We start from the raw sequence: 24,439 nt of genomic DNA on the forward strand, positions 1-24,439 counted from the left end.
TTTTTGAAAATTGGTGAATTCTGTTTTAGGGTGAATTTCGATGGCACCTTCCTCCATCACGGAGACTCGCATCACAGTGAAACATGAAATCAGACAGTGTTGCTCACAATGACGACGGCTGCTGTTGCGTGAATTCTTTTGTGTTAATATCAAACGGCAACTTTTCAAGTTGAGATTTTAAGGTGTGTATTTAAAGGGTTTTAAGATCCCTTAACTGTGTGGGAACATGGGATCACTGAGTTCAATAAGGAACGATATTATATATATTTTTTAAAAAATCACTAGAAACAAAGTCACGAGGCTTTAGCCTGGTAATAACACAGTGTCCACGACTGACAGATCATTGAAGTGCGTATCACAAACCCCCCCGAGCTAAAGGCAACAGTCAGCTCCATTTAACAGCGTCTCTGTTCGGGTCCCAGAGCCAATTAAAAGGTGTGAGATGCCTCCATCAGTTCACTTTTCAACGTCGCCGTCAAATCAGTCAGTGGGGAAGATATCAGCCCCCCAAACCACATCCTAAATTAATCGCACTCTGAGATAATCATATAACCACCAATTAACTCCATTTCCCATTTAATACCCCACCCACCCACTAACCCACAGTACGACTGCGCACTCACACACACACACACACACACACACACACACACACACATATGGCATGTCAATACTGCAGTCTTATTACACAGACAGACGCTGATCCCCAGCAGGCACCACGCACGCATGAAATATGTGTTAGTTAGAGCTCATCACAAGCTCTGTCAAGTTCACAACAGTGAAGCTTACACTTTTTTTTTCAGTGTGTGGGGGGGGTTTGGTGATTTATACACGAGCACTAAACATCCAAAGTGACATCAGGAGTTTCATTAAAAAAAACCCATCCAAAATAATCATTAAGTCCTGTTTTGGTGACATTAAAGGTAAAGCACGTCATGTTTTCCTGATATTAATTACAAATGACTTTGCCACTTTTGCTTATGAGACGGAAATGTTTTTTAAAATTTCACGTAAAAAAAAAAAAAAAGGAAAGAATTTTTGGAATGAAACCCTTCTAGTTCAGAGAGTCATTTGACGCCGAGCCTCTGTTTCATGACACGAGCTTTTTCTTTGACCCTCAAAGCCTTTCCGGCAGAAAAAGCGCCCGGCTTCTCATCTCACTCCCTGCTGGATCGGGAATCTTGCTTTCAGCCACAAATTGCACGTTATTATCAAATTGCACCTCCAAAACAGAAATTGCACACATTACCGCAGCCGGCCGCGCTTCCCATCACCCTCCGCTGTTCATCTCGTGACGAGCCACTGATTCGGGATCAGCCGCAGCCTGTTGGCACTGTGTGGTTGGCACTGAGGGGGGTGATCCCGCAGATCTGGGATCAGACTGAGCTGTAATGGCACTGAGTGAAAGGAAAGAAAAAAAAAAAGACACTGCGCACATCTGCTTTAACCAAGATCTACGCTCTTCTGACATTCCACCAACGTAGAGTAAACAATTTAAATTCAACATTAGAGCACCAATAAGGTCAGATGTCAGAATAAATGTGTCTTTTTAACAGGAAGGCAGGACACCCAGTAAACACTGATTTGGCAATTTAAAGGTTAAAGGTCCAGTGAGTAGAATTTAGGACGATGTACTGGCACAAATGGAATATAATATTAAAAAATAATAATTGTGGTGTTTTTTTTGCTAGAATGAGCCATCTACATCCAGGGACATTTTCCTTTTTTTTGTAATTTCGTGCTTTCAGAAAAAACTGATTTTTAGCGTGAAACAGCTTTATTCTGTTTATTTGCCACTTTAAATTATTTGATCCATTTGTTTCGGATAGGAAGAGACCCCCCAAAAAATGCTGCAGCTCTTACGGCCGGGCCACATTGCCTGTGTGAGCAGCATATAAACGTTTTGGTTTTTTTTTTAGAGCCTATGCAAACAGGTCAGAGCAGCCACACTAGGCAGGTTTCCATTAACCCTAAAACTGTGCAAACTGAAATTGCAAATATAAAATACGCCTGATGGAAACACGCAAATTTTGAAAAGAACCGTTTATTGCAAAAAAGTTTTTACGCTCACAAGGTCGTATTTCAGGCAATTCAAAAAGGCCATATTTCGCACGGAAAACACTTTTTTGGCTTTTCTAGGTCACATGATGCTATGACTATGCGAATTTCGGTAGAAACTGGCTCCCTCGGGCATGATGCAGCAGGCGTTACAAGAGGTGTTAACTTTTCAAAAGTTGAGTGGATCATCTGAAGTCCTTAAATCTCTTGGGGATCATTTACTTTTATCTAATCTGAAACCTACAAACTGTTACTTTAAAAAAACATTTGGATTAGAGGTGAAAGTAAATTCAGTCTATCAACAAAAATTTGTCTCAAAGGAAGACAGAGCTCCTAATTCATTACAAATAAACTCAGAGATCTTGTCATTACATTTTCGAACCCCCATATGTACGTACATCATATGTATAGTCGGATTAATAGATTAACAGTTTTGATTTGGAGCCTCCACAAGTAGCAGCAAGAAGCTTGTTAATAAGGTGCAGCTGTTTTTTCAACGTGTCAAATACATTTAATCAACATTTTCTATCTTCTGCAGCTCATCTAATTTTCAGTTTTTAGCTGCAGATTGTAAACATTAATTAGAGTGCTGCAAAAGAAAATCTGTCTTCTCAGGAGAAAAAAGATAATTACAGATCTAATTTGAGTCTTTGAGTTTCTTTTAGTTATCTTTACCTTTAATTGGAAATGTTGAAAGCTGAATCTGTGTAGAATAAATAGGAGATTTAAAAAGGGATTTGAACGAATTAAGATTTGATAAACTGATAAAAAAAATAATTAAATTCATAAAGCTAATGCAAATTTGAACCCCAACCCTGCGTACACCTCTGAAATTAAACTTTTTAACTGAATTTACTCCAGTTTAAACCCATTTTAAGAAAAAAATCACCAAATAAATGTTTACTGGGAAATGTCCATGAGCATTTTTGAATCCAGAGTTGTGTTTCGTCAGGTTTTCTGAGCCTGAAGCAGATTTAGCACCAGTGTGTCGACTGAGCAGTTAATCTGTGTTTGGCTCAGCTGATCCTGAATCAGTGGCTTTCTAAATGGGATGCAAAAAAAAAATTACATACAGGGAACACATCTTACTCGATCTATTGATCTCCCCAAAATATCATCCGGAAATAAGAAATAAAATATAAAAAAATCTTAAAAAATAACCATCTGACGTGCTAAACGACAGCAGTCAAGAGAAACTGTACAAAAAAAGACTGAAACCTCGTCATAAATAATGTAGTCAGCTGTTCAAACCGAGAGGAGGATGATGGGAGGATGATGATCCTGATAGCGGGCCACAGTGGGTGATGTAGTCCGGGTCACATGGCGAGGGCCCGGGCCTTGGCGGCTGCTGCCTGCGCTCTCTGCACGGCTCCCTGGCTGTTCTCCCTCCTTATTAGCTGGTTGGTTTCAAACAGGCCCTCATGGCTGCCGCCACCGCCACCGCCGGGGCCTCCGTCCGAAAACGTCAGCACTCCTGGAGTAGACACACTCCTTGTTAGGCAAACCAGAAATGTAGTAGTTGATACCAGTTCCATTGAATTTCCATGACTCTCAATACCCAATTCAGTCCCGCAGTCATGTACTTTAACATACACTCCTTTATTATAAACTTAAATTAATGTAAATTTAAACTTTATTATTAATCCCAGACGGTCCACCTCAAATGCAAGCAAAAAAGTGTCAACCTGAGCATCCCGGTGTGCACTGGAACCTAAATTTCCTTAATTCGTCTACATGTTTTCATTGGATTTTTTGGGTGAGGAAACATAAAGCTTGCAGCAGTGGCTCCAATCCAGCCACTGTGTCCAGATTTGTCCTTAGCTCAAAGTCCTCACATTAGAGAAATTACCACATATTCAGTTTTATTTGACAAACTGTAAATAACACTTGGGCTTATATCAGAGTGAAACATGACGTATTGCTAAAATAAAGTGCAATAAAACCAGGGACGTCTTGCATTTAAGGGCATTGGGGGCTTAGGCTGGACCTCTGTAGGAAAAAAAAAAAACATAGTTGGGTTTTTTTTTTTTTTAAGAAAACATGCAAAGGTATGTTATTTCTTTAAAAGATTTTGGCATGTTTTTTTTCTCTCTTTTTTCTTTATTCTAATTCAAATTTTTTTGGTGATTTTCAAAAGCTATTGCTTTTTTTCCCCTTGGTTATTTATTTTTTTTCTTCAAAACTTTTTGGCAATGTTTTATTTTCATTAAAATTTGGGAGGGAATTTTAAGAAAAATTGGTCACTTTCCGTTTAATATAAAAATTCTTATTTTTTGGTTGCTTTAAGAGAAAACGTGTCTTCCAAACCAGCAGGCTTGCAAAGATAAAAATCACAAAAATTGACACCATTTATCCCAGCCATAAACTGTAAAAAACAGAAATTAGAGTTGGATTTTCACATTTCTGACAGTCCTGAGACGTGAGATTCTCATCCCAAATTTCTGACACTGAATTTTATTATTATTATTATTTTATCCCAGACTGTCTTTGCAAGACTGTGACACTGTCCATCCTTGAACCTCTTTCACTGTGTGACGTAGGACCACCGTTTTAGAACCTTAATTGCATCGTGATTAATGCATTAATGGTGACAACACCACAAAAATATTTAGATATTGCAGAGAGGATTTAAAATCTCACCACAAATATATTTCAAATATAGTTTTCTTGAAGTTTTTTGGAGCAAACATCATGTTTTTCATCATTTTCTTCAGTTTTTCTCACTCATGAAAATATAGAAAAGAAGGACAAGAATTTTTTATTGTCTCGTGTAATTTCTACTGCAAAATTAGTTTAGTAATGTTTAGTAATGAGAGTTTTTGGGTTCATGTATGAATCCTTGCTGCTGAAAACACTCAGTTTAATGTAAAATATGTGTGCAAATTATAGGATATTACACATTAAGTTAAAACTTTAACTCAGAATCTCGTTTGTGTTTCATCACTTTAATCTTCTTTCATCTGTTTGACTTGTTACTTCCTCCTAATAAAGGGTTAACTGTTGAACTTTGGTTAATTTTTAACTAAAAACATTTAGGAATGAAGCCTTTCCTTGGCCCGGCTCTGATTTCAGGTTGTTAGTTTGCAGAAACCTGAAGGAATCTTTATCTTCCATCTCTATTTTTACAGGCATAAAAATGAACCAGTTGCCACGGTGACACAAATAAAAACGTGTTGATTACATGTTGAGACTCAGAGCTGAGATGCTCATGGGGGGCTCCAGTCCAGACAATTAACACATTTCACTGTTTAATATAATTAAAAAGTATTTAAGGTATCAGAGCAAAGAACAGAGGGAGACTGAGAAGCAGAACTGTAACAATATGACACTCATGACTTCATCTCAAAACTCAGATATAATGCCAGCTATTGTCTCAATTTAGGAGAAGAGACAATTAACTTGTAACATTTAAAAAAAAAACTACATAAAACTGACTTAAACTCAAACGTGCCAAAATATGACACCAAAATAAACTTCAATAAAAGTTCAAATGCATCATCCTTCTTTTACAAATCTCTTAAAATTTAACATTTTTACTGTACGTGACAAGATGATTACCTGTATTAGTGCACTTAAAATGTACTTTTACATGGCGGTGGACGAACAGCCCAGTCACCACAAGGAAATGTCACCACAAATGCGTTACATCTGCACGTTTCGTACATATTATGTCAATGTTTCTGAGGTGTGGAGGGGATGGTGGACGAGACGCCTGACAAGCTGCAGACTGCTGTTAGAGATCAAACGTGACCGTTTTTTAGCAATTTGTTACTGTTTTTCCACTCGTGATAGTGCCATGAAAAAAAGTTGATTTTTACCAAGACATCTCTCGCTATAATAACACGTCGTGATGCATTTCTTGATAATATTTTACATCATAAATTTCCAAATAACTAAACCTGTCGAATGCACGTAGTTGAGTAAAAAGTACACGGTTTGCCTCAGAGCAGTTGTGGAGTAGAAACAGCAAATGTCAGAAAGTGGAAATACTCAGTAGTGAGCTAAGCTGTCAGTTACTCTGTAAGTTTAACTACACTGAAGATATGCACAGAGAAATGTAGCAAGCTGAGCTGCAAGAAAAATGAAAAGTTTCTTGCAGAGCTACTTTTTTTTTTACTTTATGTCAAATCTGCATTATCTGAGTAGGCGGGTTTCCATTAATCCTCAAAATGCATAAATTGACTTTGCAAATATAAAATGTGCATATGGTAAACATGTCAGTTTAAAAAAAAAAAGCATGAAACGTTTATTCAGTTTTGGTTGTTTCTTATCGGTTTAAATCACCTGAGTCATTTGTTTTGTATAGCAAGAGACGTCCAAAAAATGCTGCAGCTCTTAGGCCTGGGCCACGTTGCCTGTGCGAGCAGCTTGAGAGAATGAAAAACCTGTTTTTCTTTCTTTTTCTGTTTTCAGAGCCCATGCTAACAGGTCAGAGCAGCCATACCAGGTGGGCTTCCATTAACCCTCAAATTGTACAAATAGAAATTGCAAATCCAAAATACACCCAATGGAAAACAATTTTGAAAAAACATGTCCGGACATGTCCGCGCGCTGGACATTTTAGGCCATTTTGAATTTTGTGCTGATTTTTGGCGATTTCCAGCCCTCGTACTTTTGCGAACTTGTCCTACAGTAATAGTCTGAGTTCAAATTTGGTGTTTCCAATCTCAACCCCTTGCTGATGAAAAGTTATCAAAGGTCCATGCAAAACTTTTACGGTTTTCCCGTGGAGCAGAGAAACATTTTGATGTCTCGCCAAAAAACAGGACATTGTTGTAACTTTGGTGTACATTGTCCGATCTGCCTGAAACTTCATAGTTTTTGTTAGGGTCCCGCCCCGAACACATCCTTATGACAATATTCACTAGTCGTAATAGCGCCTACTGGCAAGAGCGAGTAAGCCTTGAGGGACAATTATCATTGGACTTACATGATATTTACATGGTCTGGTCTACAAATGATGTACACCAAGATGACATGCAATTTGTGTCCCCTCCACTGCCACCTAATTCCCGCTGGAAGTACTACACCACGTGAAATAGCTCGCTTCAGGGTCCAACGTCTCTGACGAGAGCGAGTAGTGAATTCTTACCGTAGCCGTCCACGCAGCCGCTTTTAAACTCGCCTTCAAACCTCATCCCGTCGAAGCGAGTGAACACGCCGGCGCCTTGGAATTTGCCCTGCACAAATTCACCTTCATACCTAAAAAACAAAAAAAAAAGAAAAAAAAAAAAAAAAAGTACACACATAAAAAACCCCTCAAGAATAAAAAGAAAAAAAAATTAATTTCCCAGATTGCTACAACAGAGCAGTTATTTCAACTAATTTAAGGATGAAGGAGAGCGTTGAGAGGAGGGTGAGGAAGGACACTTTACAAAAGTGAAAGAAATGTTTTTATAGTTCAACAGTAATGAAGGTTTGACTGAAGCAATATTGACCTTGTATGTTTGAAATTTTAGGTATGAAAGTGGAAAATTGGCTTGTGTTAAAAGTGCACTAAAGCATCAAAGCTCTCCTTAAACATATATTATTTATAATCATACAAAGGCAGCAGAAAACAGAGAAACCTCTTTTCAGATGTGTTTTGGGAAATCTAAAATGCATTTCTTGTTTGTTTCTTTATTTATTTCTTAGTTTCTTAAATCAAATGTTTGGACCCGTTCCTAAAAGTTGCATTTGTATTACTTTCAATACTTTACTTTAAAAATGTACTTCTGAGGATTTCAAGACATTCCTTGAGTTATAGTGTGTTTCTCATATTTTAGGACATTTCTAGGATTTTAGGATTTTCTGGGGTGAAAGCACATTTCTAAGATTTGAGAACATTTCTCAGATTTTCAGACATTTCTTGTTTTACTTTCTCTTTTGTGTCCATCTGTGTTGTTTTTTTCTTTATACACTTGTTTCTTTTTTTTGGCAAATTGTCTGGTATTTTTCTTGTAGTTTTCACATATTTCTTGCTATCTTCTGGGCCATTTCTTCTTTTGTTGTTCATTACCTTATTCCCATGTTTTTGAAAAAACAAACAAAAAAAAACCCAGCAACAATTAAATAAATAATAATAAATAAATAATTTAAAAAACAGTTTTGAGTGACAGAAAATAAAAGCACGTCCCATATAGACTCCTGTCCCAGATATAAGCCTATTGAGTTAAATGATTTAAGCAAATAATAGCCCGGGCTATTAATTGAAGTTTTACAGTGATTCAGTAAAACAAATTAATTAGCTTGGGGTAAAGTGTAAGGATTTTTAATTTTGTGTCCAAACCAGCACAATGCAAGAAGAGAGTCTGTACTCTCTGAAATAACTCTTAAACTGGAATTTATTGTCGCTGCTGTCTTCTTTCAGAGCCGCTTTTCATGTCTAAGGACAGTAACCTATTTGATATTCAAAGGACAGGTTTTCAGCTGAATATTCATTTAACACCTCTTAAAAAAAACATGTTTTAGTGTTTCCAAAGCCCCCGAAGAATTTTTTTTTTCCAAGTGATAACACAACAGATGGCCCTGAGCAGGCGACACTGAAACATCCTCAGCTGCACACGGCACCTCCGCCACACAAAGGAGGAAAAACTCTGAAGTAACAGAACCTGAATTGGGGAGGAATGTGTTCTGTATCTGTTGGGGTCACGGAGCCATATCCTTTTATAACATTTTTTTATTTGCATGATAAAATGAAGGAAAGTAGCAGATGTTTCTGCCTGCTCTGGAATGATCCGCGGCCAATATTTCAGCGAGAAAGGAGTGCTTCAAAAACAATCAAAATGTTCAGGTGATTAAAGTATTCAAACGATTCAGAAGTTGAAGAAGATTTCTTTATAGGCGCACACACTCTGTGGGATGAAGGGTGACAGATGCCGCCGAGTTTCTTTCACCCTTCGTTTACGTCTTTACTCTCCTTACTTTTCTGTAGCTGATGAACGACATCATTATTACACAAGAGACCAGGGCCAAACTTTCTTAGGCCGCATTTTCACGAGAACGGCTCGAAGAAAAAATGGAAAAGTCTTCTCTTTGCGTTTTTAACCCTCCTGTTAAGGTATTTTTACACAAGAATATTCCTAAATTATAGATTTATTATATGTTTATATTAATCTAAGACCTAACCTTTCATCACTGTGGTGTCTCATAGTTTTAAACTCTGAAAAATAAAGTTTTAAAAAAAGAATATTCCTAAGTGAGCGGGTTCACGTTTAACCATCCAAAAGTTTTCAGAAACCAAAAAAATCTACATTGTTTGTACCTCATTATTACTACCAATTACACTCAAGTTAATTCAATTCAATCAATATTAAGTGCGACGGTGTTATTTACCTCTCACAGATCATGGCATTTTTTATTTCTTTTTTTAAAAATAGGCCTACATGTATAAACTTTTTTTTTTTAAGAAAAGGGTGTTACCGAGATATTAAAAAAAAAAATCTTTTACATTGCTTTTTAAAAAATATAAAAGTTTTGTTTTAAATTTTAAATGTATACTTTCTTGGGATAACAAACTGTATCACATTTGCAAAGAAAAAAAAGAAATTAATCAAAATTTCACACGTATGACCCCAGTTTCACTGTCATGTCAGTCTGACCCAATCAGCACCTCTCTGATATAAACTACTCAGGAAAAAGTTAAAACACTAACTAAGTCCTGAATAAGAAGTTAAAAAAAAAAAACCTTGAAAATATTTTTCTAGACACTTTCAAATTTCAAAATGGGTCAAATTAACCTGCAACAAAGCAGGAAGGTTAAAAAAAAAAACACGTTCATATATTAACATTGTGAGAAAGATCTTTGTGTACACGGATTCGCAAAAACAACTGAAAACGCTGTAGTATGCATCTCCGGCCAGTAGTTGGCAGTGTAGCTTTGTAATGACACTACAGAAGAAGACCACACGCATACAGGAAATGCAGCTGTGACTTAACCGTTCTCACCAATCTGCTTTTTTTTTAAACATTTCCTCAAAAAAAAAAAAAACAACTACAAAATCAACCAAGTCATTTTCTTCTTTGTCCACAGAGCAATGTGATTGGCTGTTAAACCCTATGATGTCATGCCAAAATAAGAAATTACTCTGTCCGTCGGAGCTACACATATAATTAAAACCAGCACGATAAAAAAATCTGATTGCCAGTTTACACGATGATAGAAAAGGTGGTGTTTTCTGGCCCCCAAAATGCCATTTAACGTTTCACGCAAGAACTGTTGCCGCGTAAATATTTAGGTCCCTAAAAATGAATCATTAAGGCAGGAGAGTCATTTTGTAATATTAGGCGAAGTTTTCTGATCATTTAAAAAGTTGATTTGATTTCACGGGTCAAAGGTCGGGTTAGCCGGGAGAGCAGCACTGACCTGGAGCCGTCAGGGAAGACCAGCACGCCGCAGCCGTTGAAGAGGCCGTTCTCAAACTGTCCGGTGTAACACGTCCCGTCGCTGAAGGTCAGCTGACCCAGGCCATGACGCAGACCTGCAGCAGCACAAACACACACAGCTCAGACCGATACTTTACATCAACGGCCTCAGATTATGTTCAGTTTATGTAAAAAAAAAAAAAACACTTAAATTTAAACTCAATCAGTGACATGGAAAACCCCAAGACGCTCTTAAAATTCATCTTAACGGTGCCAGAAAATCAAAAAAGAGCCCATAACAAGAAACAGAAGCTTTTTCAGAACAAGTTTAAAAACAAAAACAAGACTAAAAATTTGCAGAATAAAATTGAACAGGCTGGGATGATGATAATAATGAAACTGTAAAAAAAAAACAACAAAAATAAATAATGATCATATGTGAATAATTATGCCTGAATTTTCATAAGATTTAATGTAAATGTTTATTGTAAAATTTAAATATAAAAGTACATTTATATTAAATTAGGAGCAAATTTTTACAATCACATTAAAATACACAAATACATATTTAACTGAAAATATATGCAGCTCAGATTCAGCTGATTTTCAGTGCAAATACAGATACTCTGCTATCATGTAATTTAGTGCTAGTATAAAAGTCAAACTAAAGTCACAAATCACAAATTTTATCACTAAGAATTACAAAAAAAAACATATCACAAATTTATAAAAAATATACATATTCACAAAATATACCTATACATGTGTACTACACAAAGGGAAAAATACTAAAAAAATTAATTACAAAATAGTAGGTGTGGGAATCATCAGACACCGGAAATACACACCCACAATAGTATCCAAATTACTACAAAATCTAACAAGAAATACTGCAAAGCTTGACAATCTAGTATAGCACTCACAACTAGCAGTAGAGTCATGTTTAATAAGTTTTATCTATATATCTCTATCTGTCCCTTTGTTTGGTAAAGTTTTTTTTTTATATGTTTTTAGGTATTCTTCTTAACAATTTCAGTTTTCATTTATAATTTGACTCATAATAAAGTTTGCCATATAACTAAAAATTATCCTGTGAAATGATAAAATTGCGCGTGATTCTTTCCAAAAATGCTCATGTGATTAAAAAAGAATATTGGTATTTATACTGATTTTATGTGTTTTAAATTCTGAAAGATTAACCCCAATAATGCATTCTAATGGCCAGGTTATTATTATTATTATTATTATTATTATTATTATTACTTCTGAGATCCGTCTTGATCATGAATGGATGTTAGATATATAATGTTTCCATATTACAGACAAAGCCTCAGACCGAGTCTCTCAAGGATATGAGATAAATTGGGAAATTGAAAATGCTTTATTCTGTTTAACAACCTCTTCAACGGTCCATAGACATGTTTGTGTCCCACACTTGAACCAGAACAGACAATAAACCAAACAAACCAAAACAATGTTGTAAGAGGTCACAGTCTTATCTGGAATAAAATGTTTTCAAAAGAAAACTTTGAAAACATAAATAGGATATTGGAGGTTAGACTTCCTCAAGCAAATTGTATGCAGGGCTCCAGACTGTGACCTTTTTGGGGACAGTGCAACTAATTTTATTACTATAGGAAAATCAGTGCAACTTGCTTTTTCTGTCTTATTAAAAATGTTTAAATCATCATTATATATCATATGAAACACCAGGAGGGAGCGAGAGTTGGTGTGCGTGGGTGTTTCTTAACAAGCGGCTTTCTTCGTCTGCTCTGCACGCCGAGACGTCGCTCTGCTCTGCCTGCGTCTGTCTTCAGTCTTTCTGCTTTTGCACCTTTGCTTTTACATCTCGGGTCGTCGAGAGGCAGAGTCTGATGTTTCCATATTATGCCAGCACTCAGTGGCATCTCCGTGGACAAATGCGTGATGTTTTCCCTCTCTCAATGACATTTACTTTAGGTGGCATCAGTCTGAGTTACTTTACTCTCATTACGTGTCCAACCTGGACAATTTTACATTTGTCCCATGAAACAAAAACGGATATCTGGATATCAATTTCTTTGAACTGACCAAAAAGAAGTCATTTACGGCAGTATGTATATTTATATTGTATATTTAAGCTGTCAAAATGTTCTTAAATGTTCCCACATGTGCTGTATGTGACCTTATTTTCATTGCTGTAGCCAATAAGGTCTGTATGTGGTCCAAAAAAGATGTCCATTTAGGACCAAAAACAGGTGGTCCAAACACAGCCTAATTTTCAGCATCTCTTTTGGGCTAAATTCGATCCAGGTCAGGCAGGCTAAACATAGACCAGTTTTCAACATCTTTTTTGGGGGCTAAATTAAGTCTATGACCAGATTTAGCCAAAAAAAAGACGTCTTAATGACGTCAGGTGGGTGGCTTACATCACAGTGCTCGCTCCCTGCAAATTACGACCTGCAAATGCACAAATTTTATTTGAGTAGCTAAATATCTGAACATTATGGCTAATATCTGCAGTGGGAGGCTAATACGAGGGTAAATTAATTGTGTTTACTTGATTGACAGGTTCCTCAGCCTATGACATTAGAGCCGGGTCGGTAAACTCCAGCCCGTTCTCATTCCGAAGTCATCAAATAACGCTGCTTTTGCAGTGATTTCAGCGTAAGATCTCGATGCCAAAAGCCAACATCTGCGTCTGCACGATATGCAGCTGGATGTCGTCAGCTGAGAACATAGACGGACTGAACCATTCGCGGTGTAATTTTACGCCAGCAGAAGGCTGGACGGCACTTGCTGTTGGCGTCAGTTGAGAACGGGGCCGCACAAAGTCTTCCCGGTGTTGGCTGCCATGTGCTTTCGTTGCCTAAACACAACCATGTGCGACAAAATCCCACCATGTGGTTTTGTTGACATCACGGTAGCAGCATCCCAGAACGCCAACAGCAGACGCAAACCTTGTGTGTAATATTTAGACAAAGCAGCAACGTGACGATTCGGGATAAGAACATGTTGTTGATTCTGGCTCAGCCTCACCCTGTTGTATAAACTTCCCCACTTGAGAAAACTGAAAGTGAACCCAAACACAAGGCTTCAAAAAGTCACTTCAGGAATATGTGGGTGATTTCACAGATGCTGCGTTTGTCTTTTTTTGCAGCTTGTGATGCCCTTGGTTGGTGTGAAGATAAACATCTAATAAGGTTCAGGTTTGATCTCAGCATGAATACCACATTAGAGATTTGCAGATCTTTATCGGAAGGTGTTTGGAGTTTTTCTTGGAAATGCAGAGGAGAAAAAAAGAAGGCAGTTATTCTCAAAATTTTGAGCTAGCACTTCAGGAGTCATAATTGCTGCTAAAAGAAAAAAAAGGTGAGCTTCTCTCTTTAAAATGTTCCCACAGAGGTGAGAGCTCATTTTCTTCCACTAATTCTGCAACTAATTTCCAGGACCAGGAGGATGGCAGTCGGAGGAGACAGGGAGGGGACAAAGTGAGCATTTTCCCTTGCCAACGTCTATTAGCAGGCCCAGCGGGATTTAGGAGAATAACTGGATGTGAGGCACAGTTGGACACGGGCTGAGGAGGTCCTGGGTTCCTCGTAGCAGCTGTAGGCGAGGAATAGGATTTACTGAGAGCTCGCCAAGTGGCATGAAACTGTTGGAGAGAGGGAGATCTGGTGGGGGTGTGATCCCTCACAGCGGATTGGGATTTGCAGGAGGGGAGGCTGGCTGCTTGGCAGGGGGTGAGGCAAGGGTGAGTCTACAGTGAGTGTTGTCCCCTGCTCCCAGCTAATGGCAAAGTAAATTAGGCAGTCCATCTGTCAGGGCTGCTTAATGTGCTGCTCTCTGCCTAATCTCAGCAGGGTTTTCACGGGAGATTTGGAGAAGAGATTTGGAGACGGCAGAAACTAAATCTGGAGCTCTGCATTCCTTTTCTCACTATCTCCTCTGAAAAAATCCTGCATGCATGCATGCAGATGTGTGAGTGTGTGTGCACAGTGTGCTCAATAACTACATATAGCATCCATACACATTTTTACCTATAAATTTCCATGACTTTGAGGTAAATTTTAAACACCATGCATTCTCTGAAATGACCATCAATCCTCCTTGGCGATTCTTTTTCTTTACTATATAAAAGCGTTTTTGAATATATGTTATTTTAAAAAGAAGGAGGCATGTCAAATCATTTTTTACTTTTTTTGTTGTAATTTTGGCTCAGGGGAGGGGCATACAACTTCAAATGGCTGTATTTTGTTTTTATTTTACTGCTTATTTTAGGCTTGTTTATTTTTTTAAATTCTACACTTTTTTGGCAGTTTTAAAAAAAAAATTTGGTGATTTTCCTTGTCTTTAAAAATGTTTTGGTGAAATTTAAAGATTAAAAAAAGCTGATTGTTTTGTTAATTTTTTAAAAATGTTTTTTTCTTTTAAAAAGTGTTTTTTTTTCTTTAAACATTATTAAGGTTATTAAGATAAACAAAGACAATTTAAAGACAGACATTTTTAAAGACTTTTTTTTCTTTAAAAATTTCTGGCAAATTTTCTTTCTGATTTTTTGGATGATTTCCTTTTCTTCAAAGATTTTTTGGCAATTTTCTTTTTTTAAATGTCTTTAAAAATATTAAGGTGATTTATTTACTTATTTATATATTTATATATTTATTTACTTCATGCCTCTGAGGCCTACTTTAAAGAAAACAAGCTGCAATGGTTTATCATAGTCAGAAACTGTAAAAAGAGAAATTATTGTTGGATTTTCAAATCTCTGACAGTTATGTGTTATTACACAGGTTTGGGAAACAAAATCTTATTACTTTTTAAAAAATCTTCACGGTATATTTATTTTTCAAACTTTTTCAGGCCTTAAAGTTGCTATTCCCAAGTTCCAAAATTGGTTTTTCATGATAGTACAAACCCTGTATATAGAAGAGGGCCAACAGGGGCTTAAGTCCCAAATCTTCAGCCTGCAGGAGCCCTGACAACCAACTGAGAGCCCGAGGCTGAGATTTCACGGACTAGCCGCTGAAATATAACAATTTGTGGGGTGTCAAAGAGGTCGCAGTCGTCTCAATGCAAGAGATTTGTCGTCCATCGAGTGTCGAAAGGGGTATTGAAGTAAGAATGGTGTTCATTGAATTTAATGAAATCAAGTGGCAAAAGTGAAAGTGCTTTACAGACCGCTGCTACTTTTTCCTGAAGGGACAGATTATCAGCTGCATTCAGGGACAGTAACGTCCTCTCCGTCTCTCTAGATTTGATCCCCTCAGACAGACTCTAATCTGTCACTCAGCTCCTTTGTAACGCCTCTCCTCAATCTCGTGTCGGGTCAGGGTCTCCGGCTAATTACGGTTTAGCTGAATTTGTCTGGCTTTTATGTCAATCAATAGCGGTAATGCAGAGATGTTAAATGACTGGGCTCAGTAGTACGGTAGTAAATGGCTTCTGGCTGTGCCTCGGCTGCTGTGGATGTACCCAACCTGCTTCCTGTAACCTGATAGCCTCTGGGCTTGTCTTCAACCAGCGCTGCGCTGAATTATTCATGTGACACCGTAGACCTCCGTCCGACACACCAATACATGTTTGTGTGCAAACAGTGACTTCGCATGCATGGACGCCGAGACGCGACGCACCGCACACATTAATACGTGTGCATGACAACACCTCCCAACACACACACACACACACATTACAGTGTCAGCAGTGTTAATTAAACGTGCTGTGTCAAAATTAAGAAATGTGTGATCACATATTTTTAAAAAAACACCAAATAATTGCATCTTATGAAAAGGTGTGCCAGATACTAAAAAATGTATTCCCAGCTGTGTTTACACATGGAGGGGAGATAATTAAAAAGTTAATAACGGCAGGTATCCAAGCGAAAATGGAGCATTATCCAGATAATGTCGAACAAATCTGTTTTCATGATAAAAATCTGACATATTTTAAGATTACACCGAATAAAACTACAGTAAATTGGACTAAATGAATATTGCTCAAGGTGCAAAAATATCGATCTGGATCAATATTGATTGAGGGATCCAATATCATAGATACAAAGTGAAAAACATCAATCATGATCTTTAAGATGCACCTAGTGTGAGCAGACAATGATAAGCACAAGAGATATCGTCTCATATCGATCGCAGGCTACTGAATCAAATTGAATCAAATTCAGAGGCAGACTTTGTGATATCAGCATAACGATAACGATACACGTATTCGTAACGAATCATCACGGTACAGGCACCTCTGTATCGGTCCAGAGGTGGACCGTGGTCCATAAATAGCGAGTAACAGCATGCATTCAGATCACCTGTACGGGATTGCTTCGGTTTCCTGGTGAAATATAAAAATAAAGAAAAGCAAGAGGACAAGACAAAAGCAGTGATGTTCAGTGGCGATTAGCAATGCATCTGGAAACACGACAAACTTGCACACCCATTTGAAAAGGCAACATCCCAGTGTAACTATCGCCGCTGCAAGGAAAAAATGAGTTGTGCAAACGCTGCTCCTGATAAGAATTTAATTTATTGGAGAGCATAGTAATTTGCAGCAGTATTCTACAGTATCTTTATATGTTTCATTTTGTAGGTTTCATTTCATTTGAAACATCTGCTAAGTCGCTGACAGCTGACAACTGTTATTGTTTAATTAAATAAGCTAATGTTCTTTTTGCATTTTCCCCCTTAACTGAGAACCGAGGCACGTACCGAACCGTGATTTTAGTGTACAGTGTTCATTGTGCAAATAACTGATTTATTATTTTGTGATTTAACTTTTTATGTACACCCTTATGCAAAATAAGAAGTTATAATAATATAATAGTAAATATAGATCCAAAACAGTTTCAGAATATGCTTAGGCGTTCAAATAAATCACACTACTGTATTTCACTCGAGAAGAGTGAAAATAACCAAAAGCTTTGTGGGAACAAAATAGACTTTGAGTTTAGGACATTTTACCGCAGATATGTGCTCCCACAGAGCATTGAAGCACTGCTTTCAGTCATAGCACAAGATCCTCAAGGCTCAAGGTTAGCACATGACTTCAGTAATATGCGTCTGATATTGTTGGGACCAGCGCTGTTGTTTGTGTAGAGGAAGGACTTTTCGATCTCTCTGTGCTCCGGGACAAAGTGCTGGCTATCTTTAACTTTACATCCAAGTCCCTCAATTTTATGTCTAAAGTTATATCTCAAGTAGAGTTTATTGAGAGTGTTGGCAAAGTCAATATTTGACCCGAAGCCATCCATAATGATATTGTTTCTGTTCTTGCTCTGCTGTATGTCTGCAACAGCTTTTATGCCAGACCAGGCTGAGTCCAGTTTCCCCTCACACAGTTTACTCTCTACTTTACTTTTATATTTTTGTTTAGCCGTTAGGATTTCTGCTTTTACCTCCTTTTAGGCAAAAGTCCTTCCTCATCTGAAGGACAGCTTCTTCCTCTTCACTGCTTTGGTCATCCAAAGTTTATTAGAGTTGTTTAAAAAATTAACTCAATTAAAGTAGAAAAATCACATTAATGTATATTTTTATACCCTGATTTTGAAAGTGTGTGAAGATCAGTGTGACATTGCACAAAAAAAAGGATCAAATTCATGTTGCTACTAATCATTGACAAATCCCAGGCTGCAATAATAATAAAAAATATCTGCTTAACATGTAGTATATTGAAAATAATTAAATTTTGTTTGTTTTTTTTAATTGTTATCTATTTTTTTTTAATCTGAAACCATAGTGGGGTCATGAGGAAAATCTGGCGTTCAAAGGGTTAAAATTCTAAAAAAAAATAATGAATATTTGATATTTATGATTAGGCCTGATGCTGGTTAAAAAATGAACTCAATGAAAGTAGAAAATCATATTAATGTAGAATATTTTTTATTTTGAAAAGTGCATTTTGTGTGCAGAGCGGTGTGAGTATAACACTGCCCAAAAAAAATAATAATGTATAAAAATAAATGTTGCTACTAATCGTTGACATATCCTAGGCTGTGATGATTTTAAAAAATCTGCTTAGCATGTGGTATATTGAAAATAACTCATTTTTGTGTGTGTGTTTTTTAAAAATCTGAAACCATAGTGGCATCATGACAAAAATCAGGCATTTAAAGAGTTAAAATTCTGAAAACTAATGAATATATTATATTTATGATTAGGACTGATGTTGGTTAAAAAAAATTAAAAAATTTAATTTTATTTAAAAAAATTAAGTCTGTGAAATTAGAAAATAATATTAATGTACATTGCATAACATTTTTGAAAGCTTGATTTTGAAAAGTGCATCTTGTGTGCAGAGCGATACGAGTGTGCGTAATATTAAAGCGAGCCCCAAGGGGTATTAAAGCATGAACATTTTTTAAATTTTAAATTTAATTTTTTTTTAAAAGTCTAAAAAAACATTTAAACGTACGATTCCACGACAAAGTCAAATTCCATCATGTGATCACAAGCTCCAGAACAGCGTATATTTTTGAATATTTACATTGAATATGTAGTATATACATTTTTCTCAAATTTAAAAAATAATAAATGTGAAAAAAAATCAACAAAATGCCAAAAAATATCTTGGTAGTTCCAAACAACAAACACAGAGATGCATCAGGTCTATTAGTGGACTAATTTCTCCACTCGCAACTTCGAAACGTCTCTGCTCGTAAAAAAATAATTTAATAAAACACTGCTGTGCACCAAAACCTGAGCTTATCAGAGCTCACAGTTAAACCAGTTTAACAGTTTTTCGCTGGCCGTGCTGAGACCATATGTTTCTCCGCGCTGTCTCACGCCCGCTTTGGTGCCAAACTTTTGTTCTTTGTTTAACCTTGCCCTAAAGGTTGTCTGAGTGTTTTTGTCAAACTGCACATACTGGTTTGGGTAGTGTGATATCCTGTCTCAGCAGGCACACTGGCACCAGATGGTCTGTGTCTGCATGAGTGTGTGTGTGTGTGTGTGTGTAAAAGTATGTGTACATTTTCCGGTTAGTTACTGACTTCAATCTGACACCTCTTTCTGTTTTTTTTTTTTTTTTTTTTGCTTTTTTAGATGCAATCTGTGCAAGTGTAGGTTCATTTGAAAGCCAACTAGTTTTGCTGTTGCGACTTTACTTGAAATCCCATCGGTTATCCTTAAAAAAGGCTAGAAATAACTTTATTTCAGAGCATTTTTTAAATGATATTTACAGACGTTACCATTTTATCCTTATGGGTATCCTTAAGTGACTATTCAGAAGCAAAGTATTATAACAACGGAGGGGGCCGCGTTGCATCCGAAACTAGTCTCGTCATTGTCACATTGATAACATTTGGCAATGTGAGGAATGTAAACAGTGAGGACAGTCTTCGTCTATATGCTGCTGCCTTGAATTACAACTTAAAGGTTCTCCAAGGAGTTTTCTTGTAAACAAAAATATGTTTGCATCCAGATTTATGCTGCGCTCATGTGATGCTGGAAGGTCGTAGTTTCTGAGTTGGGAAGTCTTTTTCTGAGGTTGTAAAGTGGGAACAACATGGAAGCCACAAAGACGATGGGTTACATTTTAATGCTGAGAGCGTTTAAACGACAAGTTGACAGCAGTTTCAAGTTTTTAAAATATTTTTATATATATATATTTTTTTTTTTACATTTTATAATATTTTTATATTTACTATACGTCACTCTACATGGACAGCAGTTAACATTAACACCATATTACACTTTCAAAAATGGATATTTAATACATGAATTAATGAAAAAGTTTCTTACCATTGACCAAACATTGACTTTTGTCTGCCATGTTTAAACACTTATGACACTGAGTTGGCCACCCTTGTTATAAAATTTGTATCCTTATTTCATCTTACTTTTACTATTATCGTCATGTGAAGATGCATTCTATGTATTCTATTTTGATATTATTTTATTTTTACATGCAGTTTTTATAGTCTTTTTGTGTTTTATGTGTTTAATAAGAAGCACATGGTGCATTTAATTTCTTTCTTTTAAAGCATGTTGGGATGCATTTCTTGTATGAAAGGTGCTATACAAATAAAGTTTATTAATACTATTATTATTATTAAAATAACATTGTTATGGGTGTTAGTATACTGGCCTGGCATGCTTTATAGTCAAAAGTTTGCTTGCTTGCTGCAGCTAACAGATGCATTTACTTAAATGCACCACTATTAAAAGTAAATTATAGCTACTGGGAACAAAATAATTAAATATATTTTTGTCATTGTCAATTGTTTATACTGTTTCCATGATTTCTACCATTTCTGCTGCCCTGAAACATCACAGCTAAGACTTTAGGACATCGTTTATGATTTTAGGGACATATCTAGGATTCTAGGACATTTCTCGGATTTGAGGATGTTTCTAGGTTCTCTTGCCCATTTTTGTCTGTTTACGCTCACACAATAAATTCTCAATTGTATGCAATATTTTTTGAAAAAGAGCAAGGACCCTAAGGAAACCAATAGCTCTGTTTATATTGTGTTATGACTTTCTGGAGAGTATATGGAGTCCTTTTTATCGGGGCCTTTCCTGCAAGATTCAGCTCCATCAATTATGGTACACTGTTGCTTTGAGGCAACATACCCAAAAGCGTACCCCAAAAAATATGTATTGTTTGACAAATTTTAACCACCTTGTATCATAATGTGTACCATAGAGGGTTAAGGGTATTTCCAGGATTTTAGGACATTAGGGGCTTAGCTAGTTACCTTTGTACGGGGGTGTAGGGGATCCTCATCTGGCACTTTTTTTGATAAACAGGCTCTATATTTATGCTGTTTTGTGCACTCTGAAACCTTATGTATACTAAAAGTACAAAATCATCAATCATAAGTCACTATCGGGGGCCGGATTTGGCCTACGGGCCATAGGTGTTTGAGTAGCATTCGAGTTTTAGTAGAAACCCAAGACAGGTATGAACCTGTAAACTGAAACTGGATTCTGTTAATGCAAATAACATCTGAGCGTTCCACATATGTTACTGTGATTATGCTTACTTCCCCTAAGAGCATTATTACATGAATCAAACACAAGCGTGGTGTTCAGACGGGCTCTGACTTACATGCATTGTTGTCTTAATCACATTATAACAACACTCCTGCTGTGCATGCAAATGTTTCAGTGATGGAGGATGGACGAATGAGAGCGAGTCTTGCCTTCTTTCCATTCGCCGTGGTACTCCTCGCCATTGGAGTAGCTGAAGGAACCTCGTGTCAGGGTCATGGATCCTGCTGGTGCACACGACAACAACACACAAAAACCATCATCAACACCCAGAGGTTATCAGCCGTAGCTTTGACACTGTGACACACACGCACAGAGCTGAGAGTTCATCTGATACTGCGTCCACCTTTCAACCCAGCATGGGTTAATTGCTAGTTTTTTACCTCTGCAGTTTGTTTGCAGCATAAATAATGCCCAGATTATGCAGCCAGGCACGGAAACTAAATACAAACACTCAACAACCCTACTTATCGCTGAACTACCACTCAAAGACATCAAGGGACTATCGCTAAAAGCATGTGGACACGCCAACGTTATATGATTGTAGAACCTCCCATTCGTAAACCAAGGGCATTAATTTTCTGCCGTAACAGCCTCCACTGTTCTGGTTTTAGGCTTTCCACATGATTTTGGAACCTGGCTGCAGGGATTTTCTTCTGTACAGCCACAAGAGCATTAGTGAGGTCCAACACTGATTTTGGGCAAAAAGGCCTGTCTCACAGTAAAAAACAGTTACAGGGTTTCCTACACATTCATTAATCTGAGGCAGGCTGCCACGATTAAAACATCTGCTGCCACTAATTGATTTTATAATTCTTGAGCAGGACCGCTCCTTTGCACTGTTGGAATATATGCTATTTGTTTATATTGTATCACACTGTCAGAGCGCAGAGCGTACTCTTGGCACAGATGGAGCAGCAGTACACCAGGCACAGTGTTTAGGACATTTCAAGGAATTTAGGATGTTTCTAGGGTTACAGGATGTTACAAGAATATTAGGACATTTGAAGGATTTCAGAACATTTATAGGATTTTAGGACATTTATAGGATTTTAGGACATTTATAGGATTTTAGGAAAATTCTCAGATTTTAGGGCATTTCTAGGATTTTAGGATTTTTCTCAGATTTTAGGACATTTATAGGATTTTAGGAAATTTCTCAGATTTTAGGACATTGCTAGAATTTTAGGATTTTTCTAGGATATCCGGGCATTTCTTTGATTTTAGGATGTTTCTCTGATTTTGGGACATTTCTCGGATTTAAACATGCTTCTAGGATTTTAGGATGTTTCTAGGGTTATGGCACATTTGTAAGATTTTAGAACATTTCTCACATTTTGGGTATTTCTCCAATTTTACAGTGTTTTTTCGATTTAATAACATTTCTAGGATTTTGGGACATTTCTAGGGTTTTAGGACATTGGTAGAATTTTAAGACATTGCTAGGATCTTAGAACATTTATTGACTGATCGGGTTTTAAGCATGCTTATAGGATTTCAGGGCATTTCTACGGTTATAGCACATTTGTAGTATTTTTGAAAATTACTCAGATTTTAAGATGTTTCTAGGAATATACATATCATATTTAATATTAATTAATTATTTAATATTTCTAGGATTTCAAGACATATTATTTTAGGATGGTTCTATGGTTATAGCACATTTCTCTTTTCTTGGATTTCAGAACATTTTTCAGATTTTAGAATGTTTTTAGGAATAAACTATTTTCCAGGATTTTAGGACAAGACGTTTATAGGAATTTAGGGACATTTCTCACATTTTAAGACGTTTCTACGATTATAGGATGTTTCTTGGATTTTAGGACATTTCTCATATTTTAGGACATTTCTAGGATTTAGGACGTTTCTCATATGTTAAGACATTTCTATGATTTTAGGACGTTTCTCGGATTTCCGAGCATTTTTCAGATTTTAGAATGTTTTTAGGAATAAACTATTTTCCAGGATTTTAGGACAAGACGTTTATAGGAATTTAGGGACATTTCTCACATTTTAAGACGTTTCTACGATTACAGGATGTTTCTAGGATTTAAGAACGTTTCTCATATTTTAGGACATTTCTAGGATTTTAGGATGTTTCTCATGTTTTAAGACATTTCTATGATTACAGGATGTTTCTAGGATTTTAGGACGTTTCTCATATTTTAGGACATTTCTAGGATTTGAAAGCCTTCTCGATTTTAGGATGCGTCTCGAATTTCAGGACGTTAGGCTACACAATTTGTCCAATCCATTGTCATGTCAGCCAGCTGTGTTTACAGCTGTTCTCTGAGGACTCTCCTCTCTGTCCTCTCAGAATGAAGACAAACTGGAGCATCACAGACACATTTAGTCCCCCCTCGATCACAAAGAAAACATCTAAAGGCCCGTTTATTAGACTGAATAATTGCTGAAATGCCATCAGGCGCGCTGTCGTATCTGACGGGAGGAGGAGTGTGTATCCCTCCATCTAATGTTGCCACAGTAACGGCGCCCTAATCCCTTTCATCCTGCCGGCATGACGCTGCCAGCCTCCCAAACACACACTCACGCGCACCCTGAGCTCGAGCTGGAGGAATAAAATAAACGCTTTACCTGTTTTTTATTAAAGAGCAACTCAGTCCTTTTTCTCTACATCACTGAAAACAACGATTTCTGCTCCTCTCAGCGATTATTTCGCCTTTTCCGTAGCTGCTGGTTCCCTGGTCAGAGCTGCCTCAGCGTCTCTGCAAGGTGCCGCCCTCTGATTGGCTGTCGCTCCGCTACCTCGACTCAACGCGCGCGCCTATTGGCTGTAATCCTCCGCTGTCCAGCCCTCCGCGGGAGACATCTTTGTCGAGGGCAACGGGTTCAACGACTTAATTAGCCGGAGTGCTCCTCCGTTAAAGCGTTTGCCCTTGCCTTTTTTATGCGCTGCCCACCGTCTCTGTAGGATTATAAACCGGCAGCGAGGCTCCTCTTAATGACACTGTGTCATTTCACGTTTCAATTTGGTGATTAGACCCGCGTTTTGGCGAGTTTTATGGAACTTGATTTATTGTTGTCCACAGCTGCAGTGAGGC

The 24,439-nt window shown here is 37.1% G+C and overlaps 1 protein-coding gene across 2 annotated transcripts; it reads right to left on the bottom strand.

The window, feature by feature from the left end:
- Positions 1 to 565: 565 nt before the first annotated feature.
- On the bottom strand, positions 566 to 24,110 carry LOC121941549 (MORN repeat-containing protein 4-like). Of its 2 annotated transcripts, none has more exons than XM_042484370.2 (5): positions 23,973 to 24,110; positions 21,530 to 21,601; positions 10,403 to 10,517; positions 7,151 to 7,260; positions 566 to 3,532 (listed from the first exon to the last, which is right to left on the bottom strand). In XM_042484370.2, exons 2-5 carry the CDS (start codon positions 21,594 to 21,596, stop codon positions 3,375 to 3,377), a joined length of 450 nt encoding a protein of 149 aa, XP_042340304.1. In that variant the 5' UTR covers positions 21,597 to 21,601; positions 23,973 to 24,110; the 3' UTR covers positions 566 to 3,374. The 2 variants fall into 2 exon arrangements, with proteins under 2 accessions (XP_042340304.1, XP_087931106.1); XM_088074980.1 differs by having other exon boundaries at positions 21,530 to 21,604; positions 23,973 to 24,087.
- Positions 24,111 to 24,439: the final 329 nt, after the last annotated feature.

The sequence above is a fragment of the Plectropomus leopardus genome, chromosome 3, assembly GCF_026936395.1.
Source record: "Plectropomus leopardus strain MGB_pleo_1.0 chromosome 3, ASM2693639v1, whole genome shotgun sequence".
NCBI lineage: Eukaryota > Metazoa > Chordata > Actinopteri > Perciformes > Serranidae > Plectropomus > Plectropomus leopardus.

Bases quoted from the DNA above. Each gene is read 5' to 3' on its own strand.
- LOC121941549 (XM_042484370.2), bottom strand. From the start codon at position 21,596: ATGACCCTGACACGAGGTTCCTTCAGCTACTCCAATGGCGAGGAGTAC. The intron at 10,518-21,529 runs GCAAGACTCGCT...GTGCTGCTGCAG, and splicing joins CCACGGCGAATGGAAAGAAG to GTCTGCGTCATGGCCTGGGT. The intron at 3,533-7,150 runs GTAAGAATTCAC...TGTCTACTCCAG, and splicing joins CGGCTGCGTGGACGGCTACG to GAGTGCTGACGTTTTCGGAC.